At 39.4% G+C, this 24717-nt stretch overlaps 1 protein-coding gene across 3 annotated transcripts; it reads left to right on the top strand.

Moving 5' to 3' along the window:
• Window positions 1–376: 376 nt before the first annotated feature.
• Window positions 377–23205, top strand: LOC146748050 (zinc finger FYVE domain-containing protein 21-like). Of its 3 annotated transcripts, XR_014931584.1 has the most exons (8): window positions 377–511; window positions 5940–5990; window positions 13766–13934; window positions 14491–14569; window positions 14795–14895; window positions 19938–20065; window positions 20534–20652; window positions 20675–23205. XR_014931584.1 is itself a non-coding variant. In XM_085507805.1 (7 exons), exons 1-7 carry the CDS (start codon window positions 389–391, stop codon window positions 20576–20578), a joined length of 678 nt encoding a protein of 225 aa, XP_085363931.1. In that variant the 5' UTR covers window positions 377–388; the 3' UTR covers window positions 20579–23205. The 3 variants fall into 3 exon arrangements, 2 of the variants coding, with proteins under 2 accessions (XP_085363931.1, XP_085363922.1); XM_085507805.1 differs by having other exon boundaries at window positions 19956–20065; window positions 20534–23205; XM_085507796.1 differs by having other exon boundaries at window positions 20534–23205.
• Window positions 23206–24717: the final 1512 nt, after the last annotated feature.

The following is a 24717-nucleotide window of genomic DNA, read 5'->3' as shown; positions in this document are numbered from 1 at the left end:
GCATGATATTTGAAAAACAGTGGGGAAATTATATCAAAAATGACAATAAAAAGCAAATTGGTTCCTCTAATAAGTTAAGGACATACAGAAAGTTTAAAAACAAGTTCAAAACTGAAAGCTACCTTGTTGATATCACTAATGTTCAGCAACGTATGACCTGTACTAGATTTAGAGTTAGTAATCATTGTCTTAAAATTAAAACTGACAGACATGAAAGATATCAAGTTTTTCACTGAATAAATGCAAAAATTACTGCAAAGTATGGGTAATTGTTGGATTTATTTATTTATTTATTTATTCAGTCATTCATAACATTTCCAAAATCGTGCTTGTTTACATCAATTTTGCAATTGGAGGAAACATACAACGAACAGAGCGAATTGGTAAAATGGCGGCACCAGGAGACAAGAAGCTTGTACGTTCAAAAAGTGGATTGAGAATGGTTAGCGTTATTGATAAGTTTAAAAGTCCTTTTGAGCTGGAAGAGCCACCATGGGTGCCCGATAATCAGGTAATGTACTCATTCGTGCATTATACATAGAAAGAAAGAGATAAAATTCCTAGTTTTGCACCCCTCAGGGACCGAAGCGAGTCTAATCCAAACAGCAGCGACCGGAAGTGTATGATGAAAACATGGAAGCTAACTTCCATGATGAAAACAACCAATGGGTTAATACTGTATGCGTTGCTGCAATACTGGCTTACTTTTCTATTATTGCAATATATTATGTTACTGTAACAAAATCCACGGTTCACAGAATAAATAAAAAAAACAAATACATGTATTATGATGAACGATATAATCTGTAATTGGGCACAGACAGTAGTCCGTGGTAGCATGGACGTACGAGAGATGGACGCTGCACGGTGTTTACCCGCTTTGATGTATGTGCGTTGCCACCACCAGATTACTGTTAATCCAGATCGTGTCTGCATAATTTCCTGTCCACGGGAAACGATCACGAACACCGTCACGCCCGATTATAGCTCGGTTCATCTTAGTTTTGTCCCGAACACCCCAATGATCTGTTTACGATCGCCAAGAGAAAACAAAATGGCGACGGACAGGCAACAGAGAAAGTTTGGTTTCGATTCGGATTTTGTTGATCCCGACATTTTAGAACTAGACGATATTGATTTTGATATTGAAGAAATTGAAACTGTCAACTCAGCCGTCCCTGAAGAGGACGAACAGCAGTATTGTTTCTCCTGAGAGCCATTAACGTGAAAGCTAATGTTAAAGAAGTCCATGTTTAACATCGAATTACGGCGGCCGATTTTTTTCGAACATTTCAAGCTTTGTACCATCTGTAAATTCCACTCGAATTGAACATCGGATAAAAAAAATCGTCATCCGCTCACACCGCAGTGTTCTCCCCAAAGCGTTTTAGCGTAGCGGGGCCGCTACTCCATTATTTATGCCGCTACTCTGAGAGATTGCCCGCTACTCTGTGGCATTTCCTGTTACTCTTTCTTTTAGCTTGTTAATACACGTGCGAATCTGTTAGTCAGCGTCATCAGCGTCCGGTACTGTGAGCCAAATCAGGTGTGAATGGAAACATGTCAGTGATTACGCAAAGACAATGGACTAATACAGCTTCGGACTTCGACAATAAACACTTTCGCCCTATTTAATTGGGGTAATAGCGAGTATTTTCTCAGTAGCATATTTGGCTGGAAGAAGCAACGATGTCAAACAGCAGAAATATTACGTTGTGGTTCCGCGTAGAACGCCCTGCTGGGCCCCTGGTTGCGAGCGATAAACCCACCAGCAACGCGGTCACCGGTACCCCTGGCAGTGGTACTAAACGTATCCAAGATGATGTTACAACGAAAAGTGCAAAAAAATAAACTCTAGATTTGATGCACAATGGACAACAAAATATACGTGGCTGAGAGAAACATCCGATGGCAAAGGTAAAAAAAGTATTTATTTGTAGCGTTTTACTTGGAAACGAGTTTTGACCTAGTTTAGTAAATTTTTGTATGGCTTCATTTTTTGCCGATCGTCGAAACATTTTTTTGGAAACGACCTTCTTTCTGGAAGTTCAAAAATTGTTGGCTACGATTTATCAAAGTAACTAATACTAGTATTGTGTTTTGAAATAGTTGGGTAAAGTTTATCGTGGCAATTTTTAAGTTTAGCGACTTTTCAAAATGGCGGCAATTTGTTTATTTTCGTGTTGATCGTGACGATATTTTTTAAATACAAGTATTGATTCGCTCCTATTTCTTATCTTTTAGGAATGCTGTGACACATATGTGGAAAATTCAACTTAAAAACATCCAGAAATAGTTCTTTGGTATGGAATTCTATGCCATGTATAACTATTACGAAATATGCTATCGATAAACACGCACACTCGGAGATGCACAAGAAGGCCATGTCATTTAATAGAAGTGGGAAGCAAAGAAAATCACGGCGTTCTCAAAAGCTGCAGATCACTGGGCTTCCATGAAAGTCCGAAGAATCAACATTACATAGAAATCACACAGCAGCAGATTCATTTAATCTTCTACATAAATTTGTTAAAAAATAAAGACACATTTTCATCCATGCAAGCCTGTCATTATTGTTTTCTTTATCTTCAGACAAATGCTAATGATATGTAAATTATATGCAAATTAGCCGCCACTCTGATACATTTTTCTGGGGAGAACACTGCACCGGGTTTACTGGCAATATTAAATTAAAATTGTTAACAAATGCAGAAGATCTGTACAAACATGCTCGTAAACTTGCCTAGAATATACGGATCTGCGTTAAACCTTCGATTTACAACTTAACATTGCACCAGCTCACAGGCAAGGTCTGTATTTATTTTTTTGACCAATATAATATAAAATTTAAGATTCGAATCTTGTCGTGAAAAATCAAAACTAAGATCGGGCGGCAACTCAGCCAAGATGAAAGTACGTCTGCCTATTCATAAATTTAAGATGAGTACAATAGAAAGACAATGCGTCTTATCAGGTGTGAATCACCGTGCAGCGTCCATCTTTAGTACGTCCATGGTCGTAGCCAGTTGCCGTGGAATAACCACATAGTCACTCAATTTGTTGAGGGTTTGTTTGCTGTCTGACTTTCACTCCTTTCGGCTATTCTCAGTAACTTGGAACAGACACTGAATTGACAGCCGTATACATATATACATATATGTCAACAGTAACTATCTTGCTGCAAGAACTATGCTTTGGGGAAACAGCCATGCCATATTTGTTTCTGTTTTTTTTCAACTATTCTACCAATAATTGAATCAACCATAGACTTTGATGGGGTATTGTACCTTGCCGGTTTTGCTGTTATTTTCTTTTACCCAGTTGTAATAATAATAATAATAATTTTATTCAACGCGAAAATCTACTACAGAGAGTAAAACAAAAACAAAAACAGAAATAATACTTCACGCAACAAAAATCACAGATAGCACATTATGAGTAAACTTGTCATTTAAATACAAAATGCTGAAAACAAAGGATTGAATTTGCATCCGGTTCGTTGACCAATCAGATTTATTGTATCCTGGGCAACCTATGTGCTAGTATTGTTTTACTAGGTAGAAGCATAGACAGTATTGTAGTACTATACTGTCTGTGATAGAAATGAAACATGTTTCTGCCATTTCACTCTTTGTCAATTCACCACAAACATAATAACACTATAGACAGTATTGTGTGGCAGTATCGCATAACAAATAGTATTTTCTGCATGGTTCAAAGATGAAATAATATGTTGTAACAATGTTGATACATATTATTCCGTTTCAAAGTGTAACAACAACAGAAATTTTGAATTGATTTGCATCTATGGTATGTTAAAGTGGGATAAGTGGACTGTGATATAACGTACACTAGAAGACTCTGCACATACTACATAACAAAACAACACAAGGTCAATGCTATCTGATACCCAGTGTCATTATTTTCCCCTTATCTCTTACTTAATGACCAAACTTGGTTGGATGTAATAAAATCATTGTAGGTACCTATATGCTACCCAGTGTTCTTCCCAGGATGTAAACAACGTGGCGGTGCCGCCACAGTGCTTCGATTTGCCGCCACACCGGTCTGTCAACGCCACGGTGATTAGCAAAACCACCACAGTGCTTTTTTCATTGGGGATCTCGTCACGCTGGTCGGCCCGACTGGCACTCAAAATTAGCGACTACCACGGAAAGGCTTCTGACCTGGACTATTGTCATATTGTTATTATACTTACGCACCTACCGACAAGCATCCTGCCAGTCGTGAATAATAATTTGTAAACAATAGACATAGTCGTGCGATGTGGTAGTGGCTTTAAACAATACAAGTCAATTTTGTAAAATTAGCACCTCTTTGTTTGTAAGTAAGTAAATATTTTCTGACGATAGACGCAGTCTTTAGATTGAAAGCTAAAATTATTTCAAAATCAATTCCACCCCGATGTAACATGGGCAAAGCGGAGTTCACGATCAGTTTACGCTACTCAAGAAAAAACAACATGTTTATTGCGTGATTGGGTAAAATACGTTTGAACTGTTATCATTGTGAATCATGTAAAAACTCTTCTTTCAAGACTTCTTTGCATTTTAAAAATTGCTAATCACCGCTTTCGAAAACCATCATGCAGTTTTTATCTGAAATCCATACCAACACATCATGCTACGACATTGCTTTACTTCTGCAATGTAATTTTTATGATCACGATCATTCGGAAAACTTCGGGTTCTGCCGGCATTACCATGCGGCATTCTGATTGGTTAATGGCGTTTTTGACCCACCGGGTCAAAGGACACATGCGGTCAACTAACGCGTCACAGCTATCATGGCGGGTCTGTGTTTTTCACCGAAGTGATCAAGTATTTAATTTTTGCATGGCATCATGACTGGGTAAGAGGAATTATTGGTATAACTGGTGTATAACATCGCGAAATAAGTTATGTCACGTCGTAACTTTGATGATCGCTTGGAAGTGTTATTTGTTCGTTCATTTACTGTAAATGTAAACGTTGTAGAAGCTGATGGTCGGAATAATAACCAGCAATCCGCCAAATAATTACGTGGTCGATATTTTGAAGGAGAATTTTGTAGTAAATAAGATCATGAAAGTCGTGAACATAATCCTGGCTGAAACGTTTCAGATGTGTTTCATTCATTCAACCTTTTTTTTAGTCTGCAGCATTTGCATTTTGAGAATGTTTCATTTTTAAATTCAAACTCTTTTAAGTTTTGTGAAACGTAATTTTCTGACTGCAAAAAAAAAAATATTTGCACTGTGACGGAGCTCATTAATATTACAAAAGTGCCCCAAAAAAGTGTTTATAACACTGTGAAGCAAATAAATATTTGCCACTTTGTTTTTGAAAATATATGTTGTTTATTGTGTGGGTGTAAATGTGCCTTGGTCAATTTCTATTATTATGTAAATTATATGCAAATTATGCCGCCACAGTGGCTTAAATTCCTGGGGAGAACACAGATGCTACCCATATTTTACTAAGAGAGATTTTATATCCGCTACCAAATACCCTTGCTTGCCATTTATAACCTCTAAATGGTATATGCATTTTTAAGTCATAGGTAAAAATCTCTTTGTTTTATTACATATATAGGTACTACATGTGGACCTCTCTCAGATTTGTTCATTTTGTAATGATATCTTTAATTCTCTAATTTTGGTGAATATTTTTGGTAAAAAGTGATATTTTCGACTTCTTGTTGAAAACCGCAAGTTCGATTGCTTTGATATATTATACATATAGGTACTACATGTGGACCTCTCTCAGATTTGTTCATTTTCTAATGATATCTTCTGTTTTTTAATTGCCATGTGCATTGCTAACAGCGGAGCTATCTCAGCAGACAGGCTGCTTGTTTTTAAATACAGCAGTATAAAAGTTAAGACTGAGTGTTTGGGGAAATTGCTATAAAATGTGCAATTGCTTGATTTGTTACAGTGTCTTCAGTGTATGGAATGTCGTGTTCGATTTGACCTAATGAAGAGGCGGGTAAGTATGAATTGACACCCTAGTAAACTAGACCTTTTATGCGATCTGATTTGTTACAGTGTGCTATAATTTTGTGTATAATTTTTTGTGTCCACCTTATTAAGAATTTTAAATTTCATCTACAGAATTATTTACATATTTCAAACTTGGCTGAAATTCTTCCAAAAGGAAAGTTTATCGTGTAAATTTTTCATCGATTTCACCACCCTGCTCAGTCCTGGATCAAGCAATTTGGATCAGGACGCGACCCAGTCCAGGATCAAGCAATTTGGACCAGGACCCTGCCCAGTCCTGGATCAAGCAATTTGGACCAGGACCCTGCCCAGTCCTGGATCAAGCAATTTGGACCAGGATCCTGCCCAGTCCTGGATCAAGCAATTTGAACCTGGACCTTGTCCAGTCTTGGATCAAGCAATTTGGACCAGGACCATTCTCAGTCCTGGATCAAGCAATTTGGACCAGGACCCTGTCCAGTCTTGAATCAAGCAATTTGGACCAGGACCATGCCCAGTATTGGATCAAGCAATTTGGACCAGGACACTGTTCAGTCCTGGATCAAGCAATTTGGACCAGGACGCAGTCCAGTCTTGGATCAAGCAATTTGGACCAGGACCCTGTCCAGTCCTAGATCAAGTGTTTGGACCAGGACCCTGTCCAGTCTTGAATCAAGCAATTTGGGCCAGGACCCTGCTCAGTCCTGGGTCAAGTAATTTGGACCAGGACCCTACTCAGTTTTGGATCAAGTGTTTGGACCAGGACCCTGTCCAGTCTTGGATCAAGCAATTTGGGCCAGGACCCTGCTCAGTCCTGGGTCAAGTAATTTGGACCAGGACCCTGTCCAGTCTTGCATCAAGCAATTTTGACCAGGACCCTGCCCAGTCCTGGATCAAGCAATTTGGACCAGGACCACCCTTTTCAGTCCTGGATCAAGTGCTTGGACCAGGATCCTTTTCAGTCTTGGGTCAAGTGTTTGGACCAGGACCCTACCCAGTCTTGGATCAAGTGTTTGGACCAGGACCCTGCCCAGTCTTGGATCAAGTGTTTGGACCAGGACCCTGTCCAGTCTTGGATCAAGTGTTTGGACCAGGACCCTGCTCAGTCCTGGATCAAGCAATTTGGGCCAGGACCCTGCTCAGTCCTGGATCAAGCAATTTGGACCAGGATCCTGCTCAGTCCTGGATCAAGCAATTTGGACCAGGACCCTGCTCAGTCCTGGATCAAGCAATTTGGACCAGGACCCTGCTCAGTCCTGGTTCAAGCAATTTGGACCAGGACCCTGTCCAGTCTTGGATCAAGCAATTTGGGCCAGGACCCTACTCAGTCCTGGATCAAGCAATTTGGACCAGGACCCTGCCCAGTCTTGGATCAAGCAATTTGGATCAGGACTCGACCCAGTCCAGGATCAAGCAATTTGGACCAGGATCCTGCTCAGTCCTGGATCAAGCAATTTGAACCTGGACCCTGTCCAGTCTTGGATCGAGCAATTTGGACCAGGACCATTCTCAGTCCTGGATCAAGCAATTTGGACCAGGACCATGCCCAGTATTGGATCAAGCAATTTGGACCAGGACCCTGTTCAGTCCTGGATTAAGCAATTTGGACCAGGACGCAGTCCAGTCTTGGATCAAGCAATTTGGACCAGGACTCTGTCCAGTCCTGGGTCAAGTAATTTGGACCAGGACCCTGTCCAGTCTTGCATCAAGCAATTTTGACCAGGACCCTGCTCAGTCCTGGATCAAATGTTTGGACCAGGAACCTGTTCAGTCTTGGATCAATCAATTTGGGCCAGGACCCTGCTCAGTCCTGGATCAAGTGTTTTGACCAGGACCCTGTCCAGTCTTGGATCAAGCAATTTGGGCCAGGACCCTGCCCAGTCCTGGATCAAGCAACTTGGACCAGGACCACCCTTTTCAGTCCTGGATCAAGTGTTTGGACCAGGACCCTACCCAGTCTTGGATCAAGTGTTTGGACCAGGACCCTGCCCAGTCTTGGATCAAGTGTTTGGACCAGGATCCTGCCCAGTCTTGGATCAAGTGTTTGGACCAGGACCCTGTCCAGTCTTGGATCAAGTGTTTGGACCAGGACCCTGTCCAGTCTTGGATCAAGCAATTTGGACCAGGACCCTGCTCAGTCCTGGATCAAGCAATTTGGACCAGGACCCTGCTCAGTCTTGGATCAAGCAATTTGGACCAGGACCCTGCTCAGTCCTGGATCAAGCAATTTGGACCAGGACCCTGCTCAGTCCTGGATCAAGCAATTTGGACCAGGACCCTGCTCAATCCTGGATCAAGCAATTTGGACCAGGACCCTGTCCAGTCTTGGATCAAGCAATTTGGGCCAGGACCCTGTCCAGTCTTGGATCAAGCAATTTGGGCCAGGACCCTGCTCAGTCCTGGATCAAGCAATTTGGACTAGGATCCTGCCCAGTCTTGGATCAAGCAATTTGGACCAGGACCCTGCTCAGTCCTGGATCAAGCAATTTGGGCCAGGACCCTGCTCAGTCCTGGATCAAGCAATTTGGACCAGGACCCTGCTCAGTCCTGGATCAAGCAATTTGGACCAGGACCCTGCTCAGTCCTGGATCAAGCAATTTGGACCAGGACCCTGCCCAGTTTTGGATCAAGTGTTTGGACCAGGATCCTGTCCAGTCTTGGATCAAGCAATTTTGGCCAGGACCCTGCTCAGTGTTGGATGAAGTGTTTGGACCAGGACCCTGTCCAGTCTTGGATCAAGCAATTTGGGCCAGGACCCTTCCCAGTCCTGGATCAAGCAATTTGGGCCAGGACCCTGCCCAGTCCTGGATCAAGCAACTTGGACCAGGACCACCCTTTTCAGTCCTAGATCAAGTGCTTGGACCAGGATCCTTTTCAGTCTTGGATCAAGTGTTTGGACCAGGACCCTACCCAGTCTTGGATCAAGTGTTTGGACCAGGACCCTGCCCAGTCTTGGATCAAGTGTTTGGACCAGGACCATGTTCAGTCTTGGATCAAGTGTTTAGACCAGGACCCTGCCCAGTCTTGGATCAAGTGTTTGGACCAGGACCCTGCCTAGTCTTGGATCAAGTGTTTGGACCAGGACCCTGCCCAGTCTTGGATCAAGTGTTTAGACCAGCCCCTGCCCAGTCTTGGATCAAGTGTTTGGACCAGGAATCTGCCCATTCTTAGATCAAGTGTTTGGACTAGAACCCTGTCCAGTCTTGGATCAAGTGTTTGGACCAGGACCCTGCCCAGTCTTGGATCAAGTGTTTGGACCAGGACCCTGCCCAGTCTTGGATCAAGTGTTTGGACAGAACCCTGCCCTGTCTTGGATCAAGTGTTTGGACCAGGACCCTGCCCAGTCTTGGATCAAGTGTTTGGACCAGGACCCTGCCCAGTCTTGGATCAAGTGTTTGGACCAGGACCCTGCCCAGTCTTGGATCAAGTGTTTGGACCAGGACCCTGCCCAGTCTTGGATCAAGTGTTTGGACCATGACCATGTCCAGTCTTGGATCAAGTGTTTAGACCAGGACCCTGCCCAGTCTTGGATCAAGTGTTTGGACCAGGACCCTGCCCAGTCTTGGATCAAGTGTTTGGACCAGGACCCTGCTCAGTGTTGGATCAAGTGTTTGGACCAGGACCCTGTCCAGTCTTGGATCAAGCAATTTGGGCCAAGACCCTGCCCAGTCCTGGATCAAGCAATTTGGGCCAGGACCCTGCCCAGTCCTGGATCAAGCAATTTGGGCCAGGACCCTGCCCAGTCCTGGATCAAGCAACTTGGACCAGGACCACCCTTTTCAGTCCTGGATCAAGTGCTTGGACCAGGATCCTTTTCAGTCTTGGATCAAGTGTTTGGACCAGGACCCTGCCCACTCTTGGATCAAGTGTTTGGACCAGGACCCTGCCCAGTCTTGGATCAAGTGTTTGGACCAGGACCCTGTCCAGTCTTGGATCAAGTGTTTGGACCAGGACCCTGCCCAGTCGTGGATCAAGTGTTTAGACCAGCCCCTGTCCAGTCTTGGATCAAGTATTTGGACCAGGAACCTGCCCATTCTTAGATCAAGTGTTTGGACTAGAACCCTGTCCAGTCTTGGATCAAGTGTTTGGACCAGGACCCTGCCCAGTCTTGGATCAAGTGTTTGGACCAGGACCCTGCCCAGTCTTGGATCAAGTGTTTGGACCAGGACCCTGTCCAGTATTGGATCAAGCAATTTGGGCCAGGACCCTGCCCAGTCCTGGATCAAGCAATTTGGGCCAGGACCCTGCCCAGTCTTGGATCAAGTGTTTGGACCAGGACCCTGCCCAGTCTTGGATTAAGTGTTTGGACCAGGACCCTGCCCAGTCTTGGATCAAGTGTTTGGACCAGGACCCTTTCCAGTCTTGGATCAAGTGTTTGGACCAGGACCCTGCCCAGTCCTGGATCAAGCAATTTGGACCAGGATCCTGCCCAGTCCTGGATCAAGCAATTTGAACCTGGACCCTGTCCAGTCTTGGATCAAGCAATTTGGACCAGGACCATTCTCAGTCCTGGATCAAGCAATTTGGACCAGGACCCTGTCCAGTCTTGGATCAAGCAATTTGGACCAGGACCATGCCCAGTATTGGATCAAGCAATTTTGACCAGGACCCTGTTCAGTCCTGGGTCAAGTAATTTGGACCAGGACCCTGTCCAGTCTTGCATCAAGCAATTTTGACCTGGACCATGCTCAGTCCTGGATCAAATGTTTGGACCGGGAACCTGTTCAGTCTTGGAGCAATCAATTTGGGCCAGGACCCTGCTCAGTCCTGGATCAAGCAATTTGGGCCAGGACCCTGCCCAGTCCTGGATCAAGCAACTTGGACCAGGACCATCCTTTTCAGTCCTGGATCAAGTGCTTGGACCAGGATCCTTTTCAGTCTTGGATCAAGTGTTTGGACCAGGACCCTACCCAGTCTTGGATCAAGTGTTTGGACCAGGACCCTGCCCAGTCTTGGATCAAGTGTTTGGACCAGGACCCTGCCCAGTCTTGGATCAAGTGTTTGGACCAGGACCCTGCCCAGTCTTGGATCAAGTGTTTAGACCAGGACCCTGCCCTGTCTTGGATCAAGTGTTTAGACCAGGACCCTGCCCAGTCTTGGATCAAGTGTTTGGACCAGGACCCTGTCCAGTCTTGGATCAAGCGTTTGGACCAGGACCCTGCTCAGTCCTGGATCAAGCAATTTGGGCCAGGACCCTGCTCAGTCCTGGATCAAGCAATTTGGACCAGGACCCTGCTCAGTCCTGGATCAAGCAATTTGGACCAGGACCCTGCTCAGTCCTGGATCAAGCAATTTGGACCAGGGCCCTGCTCAGTCCTGGATCAAGCAATTTGGACCAGGACCCTGTCCAGTCTTGGATCAAGCAATTTGGGCCAGGACCCTGCTCAGTCTTGGATCAAGCAATTTGGACCAGGACCCTGCTCAATCCTAGATCAAGCAATTTGGACCAGGACCCTGCTCAGTCCTGGATCAAGCAATTTGGACCAGGACCCTGCTCAGTCCTGGATCAAGCAATTTGGACCAGGACCCTGCTCAGTCCTGGATCAAGCAATTTGGACCAGGACCCTGCCCAGTTTTGGATCAAGTGTTTGGACCAGGATCCTGTCCAGTCTTGGATCAAGCAATTTTGGCCAGGACCCTGCTCAGTGTTGGATCAAGTGTTTGGACCACAACCCTGTCCAGTCTTGGATCAAGCAATTTGGGCCAGGACCCTGCCCAGTCCTGGATCAAGCAATTTGGGCCAGGACCCTGCCCAGTCCTGGATCGAACAACTTGGACCAGGACCACCCTTTTCAGTCCTGGATCAAGTGCTTGGACCAGGATCCTTTTCAGTCTTGGATCAAGTGTTTGGACCAGGACCCTGTCCAGTCTTGGATCAAGTGTTTGGACCAGGACCCTGCCCAGTCTTGGATCAAGTGTTTGGACCAGGACCCTGTCCAGTCTTGGATCAAGTGTTTAGACCAAGATCCTGCCCAGTCTTGGATCAAGTGTTTGGACCAGGACCCTGCCCAGTCTTGGATCAAGTGTTTAGACCAGCCCCTGCCCAGTCTTGGATCAAGTATTTGGACCAGGAACCTGCCCATTCTTAGATCAAGTGTTTGGACTAGAACCCTGTCCAGTCTTGGAACAAGTGTTTGGACCAGGACCCTGCCCAGTCTTGGATCAAGTGTTTGGACCAGGACCCTGCCCAGTCTTGGATCAAGTGTTTGGACCAGGACCCTGCCCAGTCTTGGATCAAGTGTTTGGACCAGGACCCTACCCAGTCTTGGATCAAGTGTTTGGACCAGGACCCTGCCCAGTCTTGGATCAAGTGTTTGGACCAGGACCCTGCCCAGTCTTGGATCAAGTGTTTGGACCAGGACCCTGCCCAGTCTTGGATCAAGCAATTTTGGCCAGGACCCTGCTCAGTGTTGGATCAAGTGTTTGGACCAGGACCCTGTCCAGTCTTTGATCAAGCAATTTGGGCCAGGACCCTACCCAGTGCTGGATCAAGCAATTTGGGCCAGGACCCTGCCCAGTCCTGGATCAAGCAACTTGGACCAGGACCACCCTTTTCAGTCCTGGATCAAGTGCTTGGACCAGGATCCTTCTCAGTCTTGGATCAAGTGTTTGGACCAGGACCCTACCCAGTCTTGGATCAAGTGTTTGGACCAGGACCCTGCCCAGTCTTGAATCAAGCAATTTTGGCCAGGACCCTGCCCAGTCCTGGATCAAGCAATTTGGGCCAGGACGCTGCCCAGTCCTGGATCAAGCAACTTGGACCAGGACCACCCTTTTCAGTCCTGGATCAAGTGATTGGACCAGGATCCTTTTCAGTCTTTGATCAAGTGTTTGGACCAGGACCCTACCCAGTCTTGGATCAAGTGTTTGGACCAGCCCCTGCCCAGTCTTGGATCAAGTATTTGGACCAGGAACCTGCCCATTCTTAGATCACGTGTTTGGACTAGAACCCTGTCCAGTCTTGGATCAAGTGTTTGGACCAGGACCCTGCCCAGTCTTGGATCAAGTGTTTGGACCAGGACCCTGCCCAGTCTTGGATCAAGTGTTTGGACCAGGACCCTGCCCAGTCTTGGATCAAGTGTTTGGACCAGGACCCTGCCCAGTCTTGGATCAAGTGTTTGGACCAGGACCCTGTCCAGTCTTGGACCAAGTGTTTGGACCAGGACCCTGCCCAGTCTTGGACCAAGTGTTTGGACCAGGACCCTGCCCAGTCTTGGATCAAGTGTTTGGACCAGGACCCTGCCCAGTCTTGGATCAAGTGTTTGGACCAGGACCCTGCCCAGTCCTTGATCCACATGTCTTCATGTTTTTATTAATGAATGCTATTCTTGAGCCATGTCTCTGACCCACATTGACTGATTGCATTAAAATGCAATCAAACATTACAACTACACTATACATTATAGTATACACATAGTTGTTTTCACATTCTGATTCAAAATGGCTGACTCATTTCAGTTTTGTTAGTCCCCGTTTGGATGTATTAAATTGTATTAAATAAAAACCATATACATACATGTGTATAAGTTAACAAAATCCAGCCAAATTTTAGAAAAAAATGAAGGAAAAAATGAAATGTAGAGGAAGATAATAATCAGGATGAATTGGGAAATATGACTACCACTATTTAAAAAAAAATTGCTCAATTCTCCACAAGTGAAAAAATAAACTCCTATTCACTCCCAGAAATAGTGGTCCAACAACCCTGAGTTGTCAGGGTTTTATTTTCATGCAGAAATAAAATCTACTTCTGATCCATGTCTTGTTTTGGTTTGTTTTCAGCACCATTGTCGTAGATGTGGTAAATGTTTTTGTAGTGATTGCTGTGACAACAAGATACCACTACCAAGGATGTCTTTTGTAGATCCTATCAGATTGTGTGCTAGTTGTACATCAGTCACACGCAAAGAAAATGAATTCTATGATAAACTGCTAAAAGTACTCTGGAATGGTAAGTTCTAAATTAAATGAAGACATGTCATGATTAATGCATTGGATGCTGGATTACTTTAATTGATTGCAAAGTGGTTATTTGCGTGTACTGTTTTGCTCACATATGGGTTATTAATTATCATTCCTTTTAACTTTTTTTAAAGTACATTTCAAAATTATTATTTATTCAGTTGTCATAGAAATCTCGACAAATATGGTAAATTGATGCTCATGCATATATTCACTTTCCTAATATATTTCATGACACATGCTTTACATTATGGTGTGTTTGCATACACAAGTAAATAACTGATTCAAGGAATTTTGAAAATATGATTTAGCTGATTTCACTCATTAGCATAAATAGTGAAATTAATTAACTAATTAATACATTTACAGTATAACAAAGTTACTTTTTTTGCAGGTTGTATTTGTAAATGTGTTAAATGAAAAATATATGTTATTAAAAATTATCCGTTCTGGGCCTTTGTGTAGCAGTGGTGGTGGGGTTGTGTCACAGACTATTTGTACAAGTCTTGTTTTTAAGTGCAATATAATGTTTGCTATACATGTAGGTGGTAATTTTCTGATTTGTGATGATAATGACGAGAATGACAAAGAGTTATTTTTATGTAAGCTTACACAGGACCATAGGTAAGACTTGTAGTTATTATTAGCGTACTAATTTTATCAAACAAATATGAATTATATACATCCATATTGGATTATTGTTATTTGTACTGCTATGCATTTTAAAAAACTTGATGCTTAATTTGAGACAAGATGTTTGCAGAGTGATACCTAAAATTGAGCTTTTACCGCCAGCTTTGAAGATACTGCCAATTCTCTGATTGTATTTTTTTACCGTCTTATTTTAAGGCACATATGTTTGGATGGAGGTGAGCATGCCAAGCACCCACCACTGCAATTGACACAAATACTATCAGTACAGATACTTACTACTGGAGAGGAAACTCAGGGTATGTATTGCTATGATTTGAAATATGTGGCTTGTTGGTGTCTTTACATTACCATATCTGCTGTATTAGTAATAATCAAAGGTAGCTTTAATTGAATGCTAGATTATTGAAATATACAGTATGTACTATACATAACACATTGGATAGGTGGAATGGTACAGTTACATGACCCATACGAGTAAGACTGCATATCGGTAAATTAGTACCCTAAGGGAGGGTCTCTAGCTCTTTTGACAACATCCAGTAGTTATGACTCCAAAGGTCGAACATCCTGGTACATTTTTTAGCTCCGCTGTCGACTTTGTCGAGCGGAGCTTATCATATGAGTGATTGTCCGTCGTCGTCGTCCGTGTCAATGTTTTACTTTTTCGACTTCTTCTTGAAAACTACAAGTCTGAATGCTTTGATACTTGGTGTATATGTACCTTGGGTAGACCTCTCTCAGATTTGTTCATTTCATGATGATATCTTCAATTCTCTAATTTTGGTGAATATTTTTGTCATTTTTAGTAAAAAGTGATATTTTCGACTTCTTGTTGAAAACCGCAAGTGCAATTGCTTTGATATTACATATATAGGTACTACATGTGGACCTCTCTCAGATTTGTTCATTTTGTAATGTTATCTTTAATTCTCTAATTTTGGTGAATATTTTTGTCATTTTTGGTAAAAAGTGATATTTTCGACTTCTTGTTGAAAACCGCAAGTCCAATTGCTTTGATATTACATATATAAGTACTACATGTCGACCTCTCTCAGATTTGTTCATTTTGTAATGATATCTTCAATTCTCTAATTTTGGTGAATATTTTTGTAATTTTTGGTAAAAAGTGATATTTTCCACTTCTTGTTGAAAACCGCAAGTCCAATTGCTTTGATATTACATATATAGGTACTACATGTGGACCTCTCTCAGATTTGTTCATTTTGTAATGATATCTTTAATTCTCTAATTTCGGTGAATATTTTTGTAATTTTTGGTAAAAAGTGATATTTTCGACTTCTTGTTGAAAACCGCAAGTCCAATTGCTTTAATATTACATATATAAATACTACATGTGGACCTCTCTCAGATTTGTTCATTTTCTAATGATATCTTCTGTTCTTTAATTGCCATGTGCATTGCTAACAGCGGAGCTATCTCAGCCGACAGGCTGCTTGTTTTGTTTATTTTTGTGCCAGGTAACAGTTTCGGACATTGCATGTCGCTGTTGTGTATTCTGATTTTTGTTTTAATCTTCAACTTGTAGTGCATTTTGCTATCATATTGATATTAGTGCAATTAATGTGCTATCCTTGAATCAACCAGGTCTGGTTGTACACTCACACATGCAAATCTTAATCTAGATTTCCCCAAAGTTGCAACTGTGAGTAAATGAAATTCAACCAGTGCATTTTGCTATCATATTGATATTAGTGCAATTAATGTGCTATCCTTGAATCAACCAGGTCTGGTTGTACACTCACACATGCAAATCTTAACCTAGATTTCCCCAAAGTTGCAACTGTGCAGGGTTCTCCCCAGAAAAAATGCATAGCGCCGGGGCTAATTTGCATAATAATTTGCATATTGTTTACATATCTTTCCTTCATTGATTAACAGAACTTATTTACAATTATGAATATTAGTGAGCTCAGTCACAGGGCAAATATTTTTTTTAATGGAATCAACACATTATGTTTCACAATTTAGAAGAGTTTGAAACATTCTCGAAATACAAATGCTGCAGACTAAAAACAAACACAAATAAATTATTGTTGCAATTTAATTGTTTTGTAAAACGTTGAAGGAAACGCATTCAAAACGTTAAGCCAGATTTATGTTCACGAATCTCATAATTTTATTCACTCCAAAAACATTCTCCTTCAAAAAAATCGATCACGTAATTAATTGACGTATTGTTGTAATTTATTATTTGTACCATCAACTTCTAAAACGTTTACAATTACAGTAATGAGCGAACAAATAAAGCTTCAAAACGATCATCAAAGTTACGACGTGACATAACTTACTTGGCCATGTTATACACCAGTTATAGCAATAATTCCTCAACAAATTTAACTTTTTTTTTTTATATGAAATGTAAGTAAAATCCGACTTATTTTTATCGGGAGCGATTATTTTTGATCACTTGATCGCTTCGGTAAAAAAAACCAGACCCGCCATGATGTTTGTGAAACATTAGCATGTGTCCTTTGACCCGATGGGTCAAGAATGCCATTAACCAATCAAAATGCCGCATGGTAATGCCGGTAGAACCCGAAGTTTTCCGAATGGTAGTGATCATAAAGATTACATTGCGGAAGTAAAGCGATGTCGTAGCACGATGTGTTGGCATCGATTTCAATTGACAACTGCATGATAGCTTTCGAAATAGGTGATTTGCAATTTTTAAAAGGTAAATTAGGTCTTGAAAGAAGAGTTTTTACATGATTCGCAATGATAACAGTTCAAATGTATTTTACCAAATAACGCAATAAACACGTTGTTTTTTTCTTGAGTAGCGTGAACTGATCGTGAACTCCGATTTGACCATGTTATATCGAGGTGGAATTGATTTTGAAATAATTTTAGCTTTCAATCTAAAGACTGTGTCTATCGCAGAAAGTATTTATTTACAAACAAAGAGGTGCTAATTCCACAAATTTGACTAGCCGCTACGTATCGTGCGACTAGGTCTATTGTTTATAAATTATAATCCACGACTGACAGGATGCGTGTCGGTCGGTACGTAATTATACTAACAATCAGACAATAGTCCTCGCATTTCCGTGGTGGTCACTAATTTTGAGTGACGGTCGGGGCCGACCGACGTGGCGAACAAAGATTTTTCACATCTGATATTGGCATGTCGAATATGAAATCAAGCGCCGAGGTGGGAACACATAGCGCCGAGGTCCCAAGTGAAGCGCCGAGATTCACAGGTATAGCGCCGCGGACCTCGGCGCTAAAAAGCCCTGGGGAGAACCCTGCTGTGAGTAAATGAAATTCAGCCAGTGCATTTTGCAGATGGTTATAGCATGTTGTTGTTTACAAATGTCCCATGAGCCTCTGTGTTTTTAGCGTGCATGTTTTCAGGTGACAACCCCTCTGCTTTAACTTTCCCATTTAGTCTGTGACACCTATGGTAGGGGGGCAAATCCTTTTTAATGTTCAACCGCTCGTAGGAGTCCGATGTAACAACCAGTAATAACCAGTGACAACATCCTGGTATTTATCATGCCCCTAAACTTGAATAAAGATCAATCATTCTTGTATTTACTGAGGATATAGCTAAAGAAGTTGAACACTGTGTTGTGAGTGCATTTGTATTCCCACAATTTATCACAGATTTGAGAGCATTAGCTAATGTCATAAATTTTATTATTATATCTCGTTCATATTTGTATTTCATGTTCATTCACTCATGGATTAAACATGATTTCTTTTTGATGATGGGATTCTGGTGAGTCTATGACCTTAATCAATTTGTATAGTTTGTAATGGTCACAACGTTACTATTGTACATGTAGCAGTTGTGCTCTGTATTGTATATTATTTGCATATGATTGTATATAATCAGGTATACTGTACTTTGTCTTTTTTTATTGTGGCTGTTTCTATGCATTTATCATTGTATTAAATATGTTGCACTATTATGTACTGACACTATGCTGCACTATTATGTACTGACACTATGTTGCACTATTATGTACTGACACTATGTTGCACTCTTATGTACTGACACTATGTTGCACTCTTATGTACTGACACTATGTTGCACTATTATGTACTGACACTATGTTGCACTATTATGTACTGACACTATGCTGGAAAATATTACTCTTTATTTGGCAACTAATATAACATTAAAAGTTCTGCGACAGTGATGTAAGGAATTCTCAGTATAATAGTTAGTTGACTTCACACAATTATTATAATTCAAGGTAGAAGTCTACTCATGATTTTTTATAATAAATCACATGACAATCATGGAATTATAGTCTTATAATAGCAAAAAATAACTTCTTTTGTGTGTTAGTGTTTTTTTTCTCCAAATTTGCCCAATATTTTTCAAAAATCAATATTTTTAAAACAATTCGATGATAAAACAAAATTCCATTTGTCGCTTTTAAAAACCAGATTTTTCTGATAATTCATTTGCAATGTGTAATTTTTTCAGCCTATTTGCACCAGTTTACAGTTTGAGATATAAGACTTAATATCTTTACCATAGGAACCAACAGTGAAAGTGTTTATTAACAGGAAGTGCAATTCATTGCAAAATGAGTAAATTATGGGTATTTTCAATTTTGATTAAGCTTCTACCTTATTGCAAGTTATAAAGTGTTTGATACACATCCACTCTGTCATCAATTTCCCACAATGCAGTGTGTGGCACAGTAAAAACATTCAAAAGTTGCACATATTTATATTTGAGGTACTGAGAATTAAACAAAACCAAATTTATATTCTTTATACTTTTAACAATTTTAGGTTCACACAAGTCAAATACAAAAAATGAATAGAGAAGACCATCAGACAATTTCTTGAAATGTGCATAGAATCAGATAGATCTTGATGTGATTGACAATATTTTCACTGATTTCCATTTGGAAGTGTCGTCACAATCACAAATGCGATTTTTTTCATAATTAAGTAACAATTAGTTTTGTAGAACTTGACAATTTCTGTTTGCCCACTCTTTAGGAAAGAGAATTTGTCATCACATTGAGTAAAAAGCATTTAGAAATTGTGAATTTAAACTTTACCATTAAATTAGTGGTGGTAACAAACAAAAGATTTCATTCTTCAGTCCAATTGATGCAGAGTCACTTCCCAATGGTAATTGTTGTGTCTTAGTTTGATCTTGTTTTTTAATGTTTTACAAGTGCCAATTTCCTGTCTCGTTTATGTTGAATAACATAATTGTTTTTATTGCATATCTTCCTATATGTACTACTACCCTTTTGTATGTATCTATGCATTTCATTGTGTACCTTCATTGGTGACTCCGATTTACAGGCAAAATATACAGACTTTCTTATTTGTTTCATTTAAGGGCCTACTATACCAAAAGGAATAACACTGAAATACAAAGACCAGTCTTTAATAAGACAGATTAAATTTGAAGTGTCCGAAAGCTCTAATAAGAAACAGAGTGTTGCTTGGATTGTTGCAATGCAAAAGGTATGTAAGTATAGGTTATAGAATGAGAGATTTTGAGTTCACAAGGCACAAGCTGTGTGATTTTAAAACCCTGTATAGGAATGGTTCTTGTAATTCTATATCCTGGTAACCGTTTTTTAACATCGCTGTAGTCACAGTTTATCAAAGCGACTTTTCACTAATGATACTGTTAATTTCAATATCAATGTGTATTCTGATAGCACTACTGACATATAATCAACACAACTTTTTGCAGCAAACCAAACTATATAATACAGTTCAAGACAATTAAGTTTATTGACAATTGAGTTTAAGTTTAAGAAAGGAAAGTGTTCAAATCAAACACATTCAATGTTTATTCCAAATAAGTGAAATTTTAGATGATCAAACAAAAGCAAATACAGTTTTTTACGGAATGGTAAAATGTATAATTTTTATTATTGATTTGTTCATAACAATTGTTACGCTGATTTCTGTCTAACCTTTCAGGCTATTAAGATGATGTATGAAGCCAGAGGAGAAAGTGGCAAATAGAGAACTCCAACTAATGATCTTCACTGCTGCAACCCCTGGCATTCACTTATCCATCAACATTTACCAAGCTGTAAATGTACAATCTCTCAACTGAAATTGGTGCTGTTTATGCTAAATGTCTCCATGCCATTAGTCTGAAGGCACTCCAGAATCTTCTTTAAGCAACTTTGTAGTGCTTCCAATTATTCAGCTGTGTATTGAATCATGTTCTATATATGTAGATGGCAACATTGTATCTATGTGTAATTGTGCCTTTCACTGAGATTAAGTCCTAGCATTAATTCTGCGAACAACAAAGTCAACTTTTGTCACCTTTCTTCACACTTAAAACTTTTCAACCAAAATGGTGTTGGGGAAAATGATGCCATTGATAGGGTTAATTACTCTCTTGATTTACTTTGTATATACAACCACACTGCCATTATTTAAAGTTTTGTCATTTACAAAGTGTATGTATTGCTTGTTAGTTGTAGTACTGAGATTCCCTGCATGTAGATTGACTGCATTTGTAATCTCTTTTTCTTCTGTAAGAAATTAATTGCCAAAAGTTGCTAAATATTACTCTATGCACAGTCCCTCCACAACTTGGAGGGACTGTGCTCTATGAAACTCTCTCCGTCAGTGTCACTGTGTACTTTTAAATACCAAGACGTCTGTGTTCATCTTTAGTACATACTCAAAATGGTGACGACATACTCAAAATGATTGGCATTATTCAACAATTTTTGACTGAAACATAGTAACTATAATATTGTCAAATTTTCACCATTTATGTTCTTATTTGTATAAGGATAACTTTTCCTAGATGTCACTGATTCCCCGTCTTAATCCTTTCAATGTTAACTTTTGTTACATTGCACAAAATAAATACCCACATTTTTTTCCAAAAAATTAGTTTTTACTCATTATGGGATTTTTCCAATTTTTAAAAATTTACAATGAAATACATAAAACTGTGCAAACTTTTTCACCAAAATATAGCATTCAGAGGGTTAATCCCTCAGTGACTCTTTCACAAAACTGAAGTTTACATGTTTGAGATTGATTTCATATATACATGTACAAGTAATAGTTTCATAATGTTTGATGTGGCTGGTTGTGTGCATGCATATACTTCACACCAATCACATTCATTTCACCATTTCCTAATCAATCTCAACCTAGAAACTTTTAAAATATACATCATATGTTTAAAACTTTCTAATGTGGATTTTCTTGTTTTTTAAGGAAGTGAAATTCTTTTCTAAAATTAGAAACTATTTCTGTTTCAGAGTCGTCTTTTTTTTAGTCTACATTATGAGTAACCTTGCACTGTAGACTCACCCGTCAATCTTGGGTCAGATTAACAAACTCTTTTTACAATCTTTCATTCTTGTGAACTATCGGTAATTGTAATTAACAATTCAAGTTGAAAAAAGTATATATTTTGATAATATATTTAACATTTTATGAGCAAATATACACTCACAAGGTCAAATATCCCTTAGGAATATATAATATTGACAATTTAAAAGATAAATTGTGTTCATTTCATAACTACGGTATTTTCTATCTTAACATAAGCCTAACAGTGTGTTATTATTCAAATACATATACACTAGATGTGAGACGGCTTTCAGAAACCTAGCCAACTGTTTTCTACTATATTGTTTGTTAATATTAGTTTAATTACCAGTATTTTAAATGATTTTGTTATTGGATGATTTTAATATTTTCTGTTTGTTAACTAGTTGTGGTTATGGTATAAAATCATAAAAAAGTGATTTATTTTTTGATGCATAAAGACTTTTGTGATCCTTAGATTTGAGTAACATAAGTAAAACACAAAATTAAAGTTATATTAAATTATATGTATTGAATTTATTGCACCAGCGTTTGTTTTACTTGCCACTTTATCTTCGCTGAAAAGGGGACTTTCTAAAACGGGTTTTGTCAATGTCCATTTTCTCTGAAATTCTGCAGCAGATATTGATGAAACTTGGCAGGTTGATGAACAAGTCTCTGCCGAGTATGAATGTAATTTTTTTTTCTAGATCTGAAAATCCTAAGTGGGTCTTTTTCAGGATTTTCATCCAAAATTATCTCTCCCTACTGCACTGACAGAGAAACTGAGCATGCTCAAAATAAATAATTAGCTTAGATTGTAGGGCACATACCACTAATTGAAATTCCATAGATGACAATGTTAACATATGACTAGATTTCTATATGAAAATGATAAACAAAGTTTCAAAAATGGGAAATCAACATGCCAGTAATCAACCACATGAAAAAAATAACATGTTGGCCTGCTTAAACTCTTGCAAATCTCAGGTAAACAAGACACACCTACTGTATTTGAATTACACCTAGAGAAATCACTGGAAAAACACCAAGATTAGAACATCCAAATACACACAGAATAAACCCACAGGTACACCGCCGCTAAGTAGAAAACAAAAGACCACATGTTGGTCTCACCTTTGACCCAGGTGATCACACTCTCAAACAGGGAGCACCTGAGAAAAAAAATATTTAACGGGATCCTAAAATATAAATTTTTAGGAAAATGTCGGCATGTAAATGTAACAATTGCAAATATGTATACTGTAAACTGCATTGGAGTAAATAAATCTTTGTGACATCTACCTTGTTAAGACTGATGTACAGGTTAAATACATTTTTTGTATTTAAAGTATCACTATAACTTGAATTGTATGCATTGCTATTTAGGTACAAATTTGTAGGGACCATTTTCAATCATATTAGGCACATGCATGTGTCAGTTTGTTCCATAATCAGATCAAAGATGTCCGACTGACATTCATGTTTTTTGAAAGTGTGGTATCTTGGACAGGATTTGTGGTTTTTCAAATTTGATACAAACATACATGTCCATGATGATTCATTTTGTGTTTCGTATCTCTATACATGAGCCTTGACAAATGAAATTCAGTTTGGATACAAAAATGCATACCCTGTTTAATTTCTGACCATATGTTAGGATTTTGGAAAAGTCGTGTAATATTATTCGCTTTTGGTGCATAATTCTTTATTTCCTCTGATTCCAACAGGGACTACCATATGTCATTATGTAAATTATAGAGGAATCTCTGTAACCAGTAGCATAGGTACCAATCTGATTAAAATCCGATGTAGGTATGTCAATTTTTTTGGTAAAACCAAAAAAAAATCGACATATTCAAACTAAAATACAAATAAATATAATATAAAGGGTTATATATATATATAAAAAAAAATTGGAGCCTCATACCTACATCGGATTTTAATTAGATTGATGGAGAACTGATCTGTTCTACAAATTATTAAATATAGGAAATGGTAAACTATATAAATTAATTAAATGCATGTATATTAAAATTGAAAATAAAAGTACAGAAATATTTAATATTAATAAAGGGTGTGAAACAGGAATGTGTAAGTTGAACTTGTTTATTAATCACCTTATTTTGATTTTAGTAAAGAACAGCCGTTTTAGACAATCAATTCTCTATGCAGATTACTTGGACCTTGTGTCGCATACATCATCTGGATTACAAAATGAAATTTCACACATACTGTTATCAAATGGAAACTAGAAATCAATTTGTCTAAAACGAAAGTCATGACATTTAGTAAAAGATCACTGAAAACAGACACGTGGAACTATGGCAATAAAAACATTGTGTTACAAACTACATCTACCTTGGAATATTGATGACATCAGGGAATTTTACAAAAGCAAAACGGGCACGATACGAAAAAGCAATATTGTGATATAGTGCAGAAATCTGGGATCAGAGATTCATTTTACAAAATTGGAAGAGATGCTATAAAAAATCAAAGTGGAATTTACGTAGCTATCGCCGAGAACATTAAAATAACAAATACGAGTGTTGTTGATTTCAGTGACTCAGCAGTTTTGTCGGTACTCGATGTTTTATCACAGTAAAATAAACTACTGTCTGAAATTATTGTATTCGAATACTTTTGTAAAATGCATTGAAAATAAATGGTGCTTCCTACAAAATGGCTTACAAATTGAAACACTGTTCATTTGTTTTTAACAAAACCAGACGGTCGAAGATGGGAGTTTTTTTTTTAGTAACCGTGGTCTGTGTTTTTCACACCAGGCGATTACATGTGGCCGAGTTCGACTG

Source organism: Saccoglossus kowalevskii, chromosome 2 (genome assembly GCF_978046115.1).
Source record: "Saccoglossus kowalevskii chromosome 2, keSacKowa6.1, whole genome shotgun sequence".
NCBI classification, from domain to species: Eukaryota; Metazoa; Hemichordata; class Enteropneusta; family Harrimaniidae; genus Saccoglossus; species Saccoglossus kowalevskii.
The sequence above is the reverse complement of the archived record's forward strand: the minus strand, read 5'-3'. Positions and strand labels throughout refer to the sequence as shown.

Excerpts from the sequence above, each read along its gene's own strand:
- LOC146748050 (XM_085507796.1), top strand. The coding sequence starts at position 389 with ATGGCGGCACCAGGAGACAAGAAGCTTGTACGTTCAAAAAGTGGATTG. Across the intron at positions 5,991-13,765 it reads TTGACCTAATGAAGAGGCGG|CACCATTGTCGTAGATGTGG; the intron begins GTAAGTATGAAT and ends GTTTGTTTTCAG. Across the intron at positions 20,066-20,533 it reads GGATTGTTGCAATGCAAAAG|GCTATTAAGATGATGTATGA; the intron begins GTATGTAAGTAT and ends CTAACCTTTCAG.